We start from the raw sequence: 12453 nt of genomic DNA on the forward strand, positions 1-12453 counted from the left end.
GAGAGAGAGATGGGGAGAGAGAGAGAGATGGGAGAGAGAGAGAGATGGGGAGAGAGAGAGATGGGGAGAGAGAGAGATGGGGAGAGAGAGAGAGATGGGAGAGAGAGAGAGATGGGAGAGAGGGGAGATGGGGAGAGAGAGAGATGGGGAGAGAGAGAGATGGGGAGAGAGAGAGAGATGGAGAGGGAGAGATGGGGAGAGGGAGAGATGGGGAGAGAGAGAGATGGGGAGAGGGAGAGATGGGGAGAGGGGGAGATGGGGAGAGAGAGAGATGGGGAGAGAGAGAGAGATGGGGAGAGAGAGAGAGATGGGGAGAGAGAGAGAGATGGGGAGAGAGAGAGATGGGGAGAGAGAGAGATGGGGAGAGAGAGAGAGATGGGGAGAGAGAGAGAGATGGGGAGAGGGGGAGTTGGGGTGAGGGGGAGATGGGGAGAGAGAGAGATGGGGGAGAGAGAGATGGGAGAGAGAGATGGAGAGGGAGAGATGGGGAGAGGGAGAGATGGGGAGAGAGAGAGATGGGGAGAGGAGAGATGGGGAGAGGGGGAGATGGGGAGAGAGAGAGAGACATGAGGTGGGCACAGTGATGAGGAAAGATGGGTAGCGGGGAGGAGAAAAAGCAAGAGGCGGAGGAGAGAGGAAGGAGGAAAAAAGAAAGTTTACAAAACACAAAAGACAGATGGAAAAAAATCCAACAAAAACCATGTGGGGAAGGGAGGACAAGACAGGGCAATGGAGAAAAAAGAATAACATGAATTAGTCACAAGTCTGGACAAAATGAGACATTTATAAATAATGAAAGGAATGAACAAGAATAAATGAAAACCCAGATTCTCCCCCTCTCCTGAAGGCACTGACTCTCCCTGGGGTACAGTTCTCTGGGCACTGGCTTCCTGCTGGTATGTTTCCCAAGTGGTTATTTGTCATACATAAGGCTAGTCAACAACAAAGGGCATCACAGCCAAGCCTGATCTTGTCTTCAGCCAACATCCACAGAGAGTTCCCAGCTTGGGTCACTGGACAGTGATCAGGAGCAGGAACCCTGGCTGATTTCCCCTCTCTCTCTAACCCAGGGGTCACTGGACAGTGATCAGGAGCAGGAACCCTGGCTGATTCCCTCTCTCTAACCAGGGGTCACTGGACAGTGATCAGGAGCAGGAACCCTGGCTGATTCCCCCCTCTCTCTAACCCAGGGGTCACTGGACAGTGATCAAGAGCAGGAACACTGGCTGATTTCCCCCTCTCTCTAACCCAGGGGTCACTGGACAGTGATCAGGAGCAGGAACCCTGGCTGATTTCCCCCTCTCTCTAACCCCGAGGTCACTGGACAGTGATCAGGAGCAGGAACCCTGGCTGAAAGCTCACTGAGAATATGTGTAGCCCCCTCCTCCTCACTAACTGCACCGGCCGAAATCAGCTAACCCAGCCCAATAGTCGAGTGTAATGAGAAAATTGTGTTTTACTCCCACTATACTCAGTAGCCACCCACCCCCGACCCTGCTGTATTATCTCTAATATACCTCCCCCTCCAAAAAAGACTTCACATCATTTTTTTTTAAACTCCTCGTTCAACTTCACTTTTGTCTATTCTGACATTGACCGCTGAGAAGATGGTTTATTGTTAGTATAGAAACACTAAATGAAAAATAAATCATAACAGAATTTAACGCCTCACATCAGCCAAACCTGCAGCCGCTGAAATAATGGTTTCGAGTTGGCCTGTGACTGTACTACACAGTATCACATGAGGGAGGAGTTGATGTGTAGTTTTGTTTTAGAGGGAGGGGGAGTGTTTTGGTTGTAATTTATACGGTGCCTTTAACGTAGTGAAACGTCCCAAGGCCCTTCACAGGAGCGTAAATCAGACAAACACTGACACCGAGCAACATCAGGAGATATTAGGACAGGGGACCAAAAGCTTGGTCAAAGAGGGAGGCTTTAAGGAGGAGAGAGAGGCGGAGGGGTTTAGGGAGGGAATTCCAGAGCTTAGGGCCCAGGCAGCTGAAGGCACGGCCGCCAATGGCGGAGCGATGGAAATCGGGGATGCGCAAGAGGCCAGAATTGGAGGAGCGCAGAGATCTCGGAGGGTCGTAGGGCTGGAGGAGGTTACAGAGAGAGGGAAGGGGTGAGGCCATGGAGGGATTTGAGCAGGAGGGTGAGAATTTTAAATTTGAGGCCTTCCTGGACCCGGAGCCAATGTAGGTCAGCGAGCACAGGGGGTGATGGGTGAACGGGTCACCGTGCCCGAACAGACTATCCCTTTGATTCTGGTCTCATGTTCACTCCCTTCGCTCCACCACTGGCAGCCGTGCTTTCAGCCACTTGGGTCCCAGTCTCTGGAATTCTCTCCTCAAACCCCTCCCCGTCTCCACCTCTCGCTCCTTTCAGGCCTCCCATGAAGCCCATCTCTTTGATCAAGCTTTTGGTCACCCGTCCTAAAATCTCCTCCTTTGGCTCAGGACCACAGATGAGCTTGACGGCAGGTTTGGAGCAGAGTTTAATACCCATGTATGACAGACAGGCACAAAAGAGAATGGCAACTCAAGAAACAGAGTGTAAACAAAACTGTGGGAGGCATAAGACAGTATGTTACAGGCATGGCTCCGATCCCAGGCAGCTCTGTGCTGGTTCGATTCTTTATTCCATTAGAATCTCGGACACTGGCCAACTTCTCCGCACTGAGTAAAATGCAAAGGAAGCTTCACCAGAATCTCCCCTCCGCCTCTGCGCCATTAAGTAATCAATAGCGACCTTGTGACAGAGCAGCTGATCCAGGCCAGCCTCCGCCGGCAGGTCTCTGACAGAGGTCAAACCCCGACTGAATGCAGTCGTGGGTTCAAACAACGACTCCCATTTATAAAGCGCCTTTAATGCAGTAAAACCACCCGAGGCGCTTCACAGGAGCGTAAATCAGACAGAATGTGACACCGAGTCACATGAGGAGATATCCATAGAATCATAGAAAGTTACGGCACAGAAGGAGGCCATTCGGCCCATCATGTCCGTGCTGACTGAAAAAGAGCGATCCAGCTTAATCCCACTTTCCAATACTCGGTCCGTAGCCCTGTAGGTTACAGCACTTCAGGTGCACATCCAGGTACTTTTTAAATGAGTTGAGGGTTTCTGCCTCTCCCACCCTCTCAGGCAGTGAGTCCCAGACCCCCACCACCCTCTGGGTGAAAACATTTCTCCTCAGCTCCCCTCTCATCCTTCTACAAATCACTTTAAATCTCTGCCCCCTGGTTATTGACCCCTCTGCTAAGGGAAATAGGTCCTCCCTATCCACTCTATCTCGGCCCTTCATAATTTTATACACCTCAATTAAATCACCCCTCAGCCTCCTCTGTTCCAAAGAAAACAACCCCAGCCTATCCAATCTTTCCTCATAGCTAAAATTCTCCAGCCCTGGCAACATCCCCGTAAATCTCCTCTGTACCCTCTCTAGTGCAATCACATCCTTCCTGTAATGTGGTGACCAGAACTGTACACAGTACTCAAGCTGTGGCCTAACTAGTGTTTTATACAGTTCCAGCATAACCTCCCTGCTCTTATATTCCATGTGGCTAATAAAGGAAAGTATCCCGTATGCCTTTTTAACCACCTTATCTACCTGTCCTGCTACCTTCAGGGATCTGTGGACATGCACTCCAAGGTCCCTCACTCCCTCTACACCTCTCAGTATCCTCCCATTTATTGTGTACTCCCTTGCCTTGTTTGCCCTCCCCAAATGCATTACCTCACACTTCCCTGGATTGAATTCCATTCGCCATTTTTCTGCCCACCTGACCAGTCCATTGATATCTTCCTGCAGTCTACAGCTTTCCTCCTCACTATCAATCACACGGCCAATTTTTGTATAATCTGCAAATTCCTGAATCATGTCCCCTACATTCAAGTCCAATATCAGTTCAGGTGACCAAAAGGCTGGTCAGAGGTAAGTTTTAAGGAGTTTCTTAAAGGAGGAGAGCGAGGCAGAGAGGTTTAGGGAGGGGAGTCCTCCTCCCCAGGCCTGGGGCCTGATTCTCGGCCTCGGGCTGAGAGTCTGTGACTTGGTCCTGTGTTTGAGGCAGTGAGGCCATGCGGGGTCCCCGAGTGCTTCCAGCCCCCGTTAACCGGTGGCAGCATTGGTCAGTCTGGGCCAGGCCGGGCCGGGCCGGGCCCGAGCGGTCGAGGGGCCCCGAGCGGATCCGATCTCCACCTCCCCCCACCCCAACTCCAACCTCTGGGCAAATGCCAAACCCTGGTCAGAACCAAACACCGACAGACACAACAAACACTCCCGGCACAAGTCAGGGTAAACTCCACCGGTGGCTTCGAGGTTAATCTCGGACTCAACCCCCAGTTAGCCAGGACCCCAGCTGGGTCTATGACTGGCTTCCAGGACCCCTGCCTAGGGGGAGTGGGGAAGAGGTTAATAAAAAAACACCCAGCAGGGTTCCTGCTCCCGGTTACTCCCCTGCTCGAGCTTGAGTGTGTGAGCGGATTTCGGGGTGAGGACAGGATTGGGCTTGGCTGTGATCCTCCCATGGTGGAATATCCTGCCTGGGCTCATGCATCAAGAATGAGATACTGGAGGGCAATTCAGATGCAAAGCCTGCCCCTCCAGTGCTGCTAACCACCTGCCCCCTCACCCTCTCTCTGCCCCCCTCTCTCACTGCCCCCCTCTCCCTCTGCCCCCCTCTCCCTCTGCCCCCCTCTCCCTCTCTCTCTGCCCCCCTCCCCCTCTCTCTCTGCCCCCCTCCCCCTCTCTCTCTGCCCCCTTCTCCCGCTCTCTCTCTTTGCCCTCCTCCACCCTCTCTCTCTGCTCCCCTCCCCCTCTCGCTCTGCTCCCCCCTCTCTCTGCTCCCCCCTCCACCCTCTCTCTCTCTCTGCACAACCCCCCCCTCTCTCTCTCCCTCTCTCTCTGCCCCCCTCTCCCTCTCCCTCTCTCTCTGCTCCCCCCTCCCCCTCTCTCTGCACAACCCCCCCCTCTCTCTCTCCCTCTCTCTCTGCCCCCCTCTCCCTCTCCCTCTCTCTCTGCCCCCCTCTCCCTCTCCCTCTGCTCCCCCTCCCCCTCTCTCTGCACAACCCCCCCCTCTCCCTCTCCCTCTCTCTCTGCCCCCCTCCCTCTCTCTCTGCCCCCCCCTCTCTCTCTCCCTCTCTCTCTGCCCCCTTCTCCCTCTCTCTCTGCCCCCCTCCCTCTCTCTCTGCCCCCCCCCTCTCTCTCTCTCTCTCTCTCTCCATACACCAGTGATGGGGGAACCTCACCGTGCGGGAACAGGCAAGAAAGGAGAAGGGAGAATCTGCATTTAACCAGCACCTCGTCCCATTTCACAATCCACAGTGCTTCACATCAGAGCTATGTGCAACAGTCATTTTATGCACAACAAGATCCCACAAACGGTGCTGAGGTGAATGCAGGACGATGGGCAAAGAGCTGGGGAAGTGAAAAGAAAAAGAAAGAATTGTATTTCTCTCGCCCCTCTCACCACCTCAGCACGTCCCAAAGTGCTTTACAGCCAATGAAGCACTTTTTGAAGTGTAGTCACTTTTTGTAATGTAGGAAACACGGAGCCGATTTGCGCACAGCAAGATCCCACAAACAGCAATGTGATAATGACCAGATCATCTGTTTTTTAGTGATGTTGGTTGAGGGATAAATATTGGCCCAGGACAGTGGGACTAATCGGATAGCTTTTTTAAAGAGCTGGCACAGGCGCGGTGGGCCGAATGGCCTGCTTCTGTGCTGTAGAATTCTGTGACTGACCAATTAACCTGTGTTTTTATTTTGCTGCTGGTGGTTGAGGGAGGAACGTTAGCTGGGACGCTGGGAGAACTCTCCTCTCCCCATCGATTGGAATCAGTAACATGTTTAACACCTCGTCGGAACGCGATGCAGCACTCCCTCAGTACTGCCCTGACGCTGTGCCCCAGTCACGGATTGGGGCTCGAACCCACAGTTGTCTGACTTACTGTTTCCGTATCTCCACGCTCTCCCCTTGGAGAACAGTGTCCATTAGAGGAACGCAGTGGGGAGCGCTCCATCCGTGGCCCTCTCTACCCCAGCCGATGGGGAGGGTCCCCCAGGGCAGGGGGGTTTTATGGGCTGGGAGCTCCGTTCGCTGGCACTGTCTGGAGCACGGGTTTGAATCCTGCACCTTCCGACTTAGAGGCGGGAATGCCAGCGCTCCGAGTAACCAGGTAAGTAGGTCGTTGTTACGATGCAGGGGCCAAATCTGCTGCATCAGGACTGAGTGACAGTGAGGAGCCAGAGTTCAGGTATTTATATCACATATATGTAGATCAAACCCAGAGCACTCAGCATCCTTAAAGAGGTAACAGATAATTAGACTACAAAAATGTCACTTTCTGCAAACGTGGATTTTTACCTGGTTTAGGTCAGTCTATTGCTGCTCCCTGACCGGTCAGCTTTTTGGCTGTCCTGCTCCCAAACTAAAGCCACTCAGTGACCGGTCGCTGGGACATGTTCATTAATGCTATGGGTCCACTCCCCCATACCCCAGACTCTCTCTGCCCCCAAAAGAGATACGACAGCGGGGGGGGTCTCCAAACTGCTCTCCATCTCGCCTGGTTCTGTCTGTTCTTGTAAACAATTTTACAACACCAAGTTATAGTCCAGCAATTTTATTTTAAATTCACAAGCTTTCGGAGGCTTCCTCCTTCCTCGGGTGAACGTTGTTGGAAATGAAATCTTCGAAATGAAGTCGCATTTATAAATCACAGAACAATGCTTGGTGATTACAGACAGTTTATTCAACTGCCCGTTGCCAAGGCAATCAGTGTGCAGACAGACAGGTGTTACCTGCAAGGTCTCCGAATATACAAATCACCAAAAAAAAACCAACGTTCACCTGAGGAAGGAGGAAGCCTCCGAAAGCTTGTGAATTTAAAATAAAATTGCTGGACTATAACTTGGTGTTGTAAAATTGTTTACAATTGTCAACCCCAGTCCATCACCGGCATCTCCACATCCTGTCTGTTCTTGTAACTCTTACTCGCTAAACAGGTTTATCTTGTTTGAATTTTGTGGGCCTGGAGGTTTGTAAAGAGCTGTTCCTTCATTGTTGGATAAATACTAATTCAGAGCAGCAAGATCTGTTAGTCCAACATCAGCAACAATTCCAATTTATACAGGGCCTTCAACGGAGTAAAATGTCCCGAGGTGCTTCACAGCAGCGATTATCAAACCAAATTTGACACCGAGCCACATCAGGAGATATTAGGACAGGTGACCGACAGCTTGGTCAAACAGGCAGGTTTTAAGGAGCGATTTAAAGGAGGAGAGAGAGGCGGAGGGGTTTAGGGAGGGAATTCCAGAGCTTCGGGCCCAGGCAGCTGAAGGCACGGCCGCCAATGGCGGAGCGATGGGAATCGGGGATGGGCAAGAGGCCAGAATTGGAGGAGCGCAGAGATCTCGGAGGGTTATAGAGGTTACAGAGATAGGGAGGGGGCGGGGGCCATGGAGGGATTTGAAAACACAGGATTGAGAATTTTAAAATCGAGGCATTCCCGGACTGGGAGCCAATGTAGGTCAGTGAGCACAGGGGGTGATGGGTGAACGGGACTTGGTGTGAGTTAGGATACGGGCAGCAGAGTTTTGGATGAGCTCAAGTTTATAGAGGGTGGAAGATGGGAGGCCGGCCAGGAGAGCATTGGAATAGTTGAGTCTGGAGGCACGGATGAGGGTATCAGCAGCAGATGAGCTGAGGTAGGGGTGGAGACGGGCGATGTTACTGGTGGGAGTCGGCGGTCTTGGTGATGGAGATGATACGGGGTCAGAAGCTCAGCCCGGGGTCAAACAGGAGGCCGAGTTTGCGCAGGGTCTGGGTCAGCCTCAGACAGTGGCCGGGGAGAGGGATGGAGCCGTGGCCAGGGAACGGAGTTTGTGGCGGGGACCGAAGACAATGGCTTCGATCTTCCCAATATTTAAATAGAGGAAATTCCTGCTCATCCAGCACTGGGTGTCGGACAAGCAGCGGGACAAATCAGAGGCAGTGGAGGGGTCGAGGGAGGTGGCGGTGAGGTAGAGCTGGGTGTCCTGGGCCGGGCTACAGATGGCAACACCTACACCAGGTGGATATAAAGCTTTTCCCCGGGTCCCATTGCCCAATGGTGCAGTTTAATCTGCGGTCCAATCACTAACGCCTGTGACTAAAGTTCATCTGCTTACCTCGAGATGCAGGGCCAGCAAGTGGAGAGGAAGTCCAGAGCCTGACCCTCTCCCTCAGGCCCTGCTGTTCAGAGGCCTGATCCGGAGAGGCCTCTCACCCTCGGCCCTGCTGTCTGAGCTCACTGCTCCCTGCTGGCATCACCCCATATCAGCAGCTCCGCAGCTTCTTAACCCGACTTGCAGCACATCAAGTTTAAGAGCCGGTGAACACGGGACGAGCTGCTCTCACTCAGGTCCAAAGTGAAACTAAAGCTTCCTGCTGTTACGGAACCACACAGCCTCATTATAACCGCACTGACTGTGCTATTAACCCTTCCACTGCTGTTATTCGTCAGGAGAGAAAGAAATTGCATTTCTATAGCGCCTTTCACAACCTCAGGACGTCCCAAAGCGCTTTACAGCCATTAGGGACAGGAGGAGGCCATTCAGCCCCTCCAGCCTGTTCCGCCATTCAGTTAGATTATGGCTGATCTGTATCTTAACTCCATCTACCCGCCTTGGTTCTGTAACCCTCAATCCCCTCGCCTAACAAAAATCGATCAATCTCAGCTTTGACATTTCCAATTGACCCCCGGCCTCAACAGCTTTTTGGGGGAGAGAGTTCCAGATTTCCACTCCCCTTTGTGTGAAGAAGTGCTTCCCAACATCTCCCCTGAACGGCCTGGCTCTCATTTTAAGGTTCTGCCCCCCCTTGTTCTGGACTCTCTCCCACCAGAGGAAATAGTTTCTCTCTATCGACCCTATCAAATCCTTTAATCATCTTAAACACCTCAATTAGATCACCCTCTATACTCGAGGGATTGCAAGCCCGGTCTGTGCGACCTGTCCTCGTAATTTAACCCTTTTCGTCCCGCAATCGTTCAGTGTCGTATCCGGTCAGTGAACGAGGAAACATAAACTCAGGGTCAGCGACAGAAGCAGTTGAGGGGAGGGGAGGAGAACATGTTACTGACCCAAAGGGTTAATGGGATATGGAATCCATTATCACAAAGGGCTGTTGGAGTCTAGACAGTCACAGTGTTTTAGGGAATTAGATAAAGGCTTGAAGAGGAAAAATGTTAAGGGATTATAGGGAACGAGCTGGGAAATGGGATTAGGGTTAGGTAGGCCAGGCGTGGAACCAGCACTGGTACAAAAGGGCAAGCTGGCTTCTTTCTGTGCCCCGGCTGAGATCAGCTGAGCGGGGATGGCGCCTGGAATCTTCCTGATCCATGAAAGGAAAAATCTGCAGGGCTACTGGGAAAGGGGACTAGCTGGATTGCTCTTGCATAGAGCCGGCGCAGACTCAATGGGCCGAATGGCCTCCTTCCATGCTGTAACCTTTCTATGATTCTATGATTTTATGTGGCGCGGGACCAGATACTGACCCATCTACCTGGGCACTCTGGGTTCTATCCCCGTATCCAACAATGGCCCGAATAACTCGCCCAGTGCCAACCAAACTCAACGCAAATTTCAACTAAATGGTAACCAAACCTGAATTTCAGTGAACAGAAGTTAATCAAACTCTGATGAACCGTTAAACCGGGTCCTGAGTCATTGTGATTGGAGTCATGGCTACAGAATTCCCCTTAGCAACACAAGGCGACCAATCACAGCAATTCTTACTACACAAAGAGACCCACCATGGCAACAAGGAATGGTGGGTTATCATTGGTGGAGGTCAGAATCATTCCCGGCCCCCCTACCCCTCCAGTTCTCTGCCACCTCCCCCGCTCCGCCCCTTGCAGGTTCCCACTGTTACAGGGGTACAGGCACATTACACTTGGCCTCAGCACCCCTCCCTAGTCCGGGGGAGCGGAGACCCTGTGGCTCGCGAGTTGACTGAACAACAAGACAGTCGGGTTAGCTGCAAACTACAGAGTGAAGGGACTGGAGAGACACAAAGGACATTAGTGGGACAGTCGGGTTCTTACAACAAAACAGTAACTTGCATTGATACAGCGCCTTAAACGTCCCAACACGCTCCACAGGAATGTTATCAGACAAAATTTAACACCGAGCCACGTAAGGAGATATTAGGGGGAGGTGACCAAAAGCCCTACAACCCTGCGTTCCTCCAACTCTGGCCTCTTGCGTATCCCCGATTCCCATCGCTCCACCATTGGCGGCCGTGCCTTCAGCTGCCTGGGCCCTAAGCTCTGGAATTCCCTCCCTAAACCTCTCCGCCTCTCTCTCCTCCTTTAAGACGCTCCTTAAAACCTATCTCTTTGACCGAGCTTTTGGTCACTTGTCCTGATATCTCCTTCTTTGTCCTGGCGTCCATTTATTTCTCATGATGCCTCTGTGAAGTGCCTTGGGATGTTTTTCTATATTAAAGGCACTATAGAAATGCAAGTTGTTGTTGTTTTAGGGAGAGAATGTTACACACAGTGGGGGAAGATCTTGATCGTGATAGCAAGATGGCAGCCCGTCTTACATTCCTCCCATAGGTCAGCGGTAGCTCTCTCCCCTCTGAGTCAGAAGGTTGTGGGTTCGAGCCCCACTCCAGAGGCTCGGGCACATAATCCAGGCCGGCACTCCCAGTGCCAGTGCTGAGGGAGTGCTGCACTGTCGGAGATGCTGTCCTTTGGATGAGATGTTAGACCGAGATCCCATCTGCCTGGTTCTGGTGGATGTTAATGATCCAGTGGGACTATTGAAAAGAGTGGGGGAGTTCTCCCGGTGTCCTGGGCCAATATTCATTCCTCAGCCAACATGACTAAAAACAGATTAGCTGACCATTCATCTCAACGCTGTTTGTGGGAATGTCGGGTTTACCCACAGAACAGTCACTGCGTTTCAGAGTAACTCGCTGTGCCATGAGACATGATGAAATGGGTGCTTCCCTCTTATCAATGTATTGCTGGGAACATTCCACACACATTCGCTGGGACTGGGAACGACAGGAGTGGGGAGTATTCCCCATGTTCTCTTACCTTCTTTGACGGACTTGTCTCGGCCGTCAGCCTTTCCTCGCGCTCTGCCGCTTCCTCCCACGATGTGGGCAGCCTCCTCTGCTTGACCCTCCGCCTGCCCTGACCTGGAGAACCCCTTGGTCAGCGGGAGGTCTCCCGTAGCTTGACTGCCCTCTAAGTCACGTGTCTGTCCTCCTGCGTTGCAGCCCTGGACCTTGTTGAACAGACTCTGCATTCTGAGCTGCTTGGTGCCAGGTCCGTCTGACACTTCCCTTGCCTGCCCCGACCGGCTCTTATGGTTTACTGGCCGCCCTCCATCCTCCTCCTCCTCAGACACCTTGACCCCAGCTGGCCTTGGCCCCTGACCTCCAGCCTCCGATCTCCTTGGCTCCCTGTGCCTCTCCCGCTGAGTGCTGGCCCTTGTAGCGTCTGAAGTCCCCGGTGCGTCGCTCCGACCCGACGGAAGGCTCCACCTGTCCACTTGGCTCCGGTATCGAAGCTCCCTGAAGGTCACCACCTCCTTCTGCTGGCTCCAAGCCTTCCCCGAGGCCTGGGGCTGAGGGCCAGCTACTCCCTGCTCCTGGGTCAAGGTGATGGGTGGTGGTGGCAGCTCAGTGTCGGGCGAGAAGACCATTAACCAGTCGCTCTTGTCCTCTTTGACCTTGCTGGGCCAGTGCCCGGCTGCAATTTGCCTTCTTTTCCGCGCCAACTCGTGGAAAGAGGTGATGTTCCTGACTGCCGGGCCCTCGGATGTGGCTTTTCCGCCGGGGCGGAGCGGAGGCCGCTCGGGACCCCGGCCGGTGGAAATCGGAGCGTCTGCGAACGTCATGAGCTGCGTCCCCTCCGGTCTCGGGGGTGGCAACGACCTGGGAGCCCCGTCGAACGGAGAGAGAGTGACCTGGTCCGGAGTGGGGATCAAGGCCCCGGTGTCGAAGGGCAGGCTTGGTGGCTCAGACTGTGGAGGGGCCAGGCTGCCCGTTGACCCCTCGTGCGGAGCTGCCCTCGAAACCGGGGATTTGCAGCTGACCCCAGGGTCCTGTTGTCCAGTCGACATGTAACCCGTGACCTGGGTGCTGGGACCGATGTTCTGGTTGACATCTGCATGGGGTTTGTCGGGACTCCCCACCGAGGACTCTGCTTCAGCTCCTGGTGCTGAACCAGCGTTATTTACCTCAGCCTGCGACTCCCGATCGGACCCAGGGCTGATGGACAGCGAGTCCAGACTGGCCCCGCCGACCTTGGCCAGCTCGGGCCGGAGGCCGGAGCCGGGGGAAGGGCTGCTCCGTCCGCTGACCGCCGGCTCAGAGCTGGCCAATTCATCCGGGCAAACGGCGTTTGGGCTGGTGTCGGAGTTCAGGTCCGAGCAGCTGCTGACCGGAGAGGAGGAGG

General features: G+C 53.4%; 1 protein-coding gene across 1 annotated transcript in view; it reads right to left on the reverse strand.

The window, feature by feature from the left end:
- rusc1 (RUN and SH3 domain containing 1) overlaps positions 1-12103 on the reverse strand; it is a 32034-nt gene extending 19931 nt beyond the window's left edge. Inside the window, exon 1 of the mRNA XM_067976015.1 lies at positions 11086-12103. Coding sequence (XP_067832116.1) covers positions 11086-11893 — 808 coding nt within the window. The 5' untranslated portion in view covers positions 11894-12103. The remainder of the gene's footprint in view (positions 1-11085) is intronic.
- Positions 12104-12453: the final 350 nt, after the last annotated feature.

Source organism: Heptranchias perlo, chromosome 44, assembly GCF_035084215.1.
Source record: "Heptranchias perlo isolate sHepPer1 chromosome 44, sHepPer1.hap1, whole genome shotgun sequence".
Taxonomy (NCBI): Eukaryota; Metazoa; Chordata; class Chondrichthyes; order Hexanchiformes; family Hexanchidae; genus Heptranchias; species Heptranchias perlo.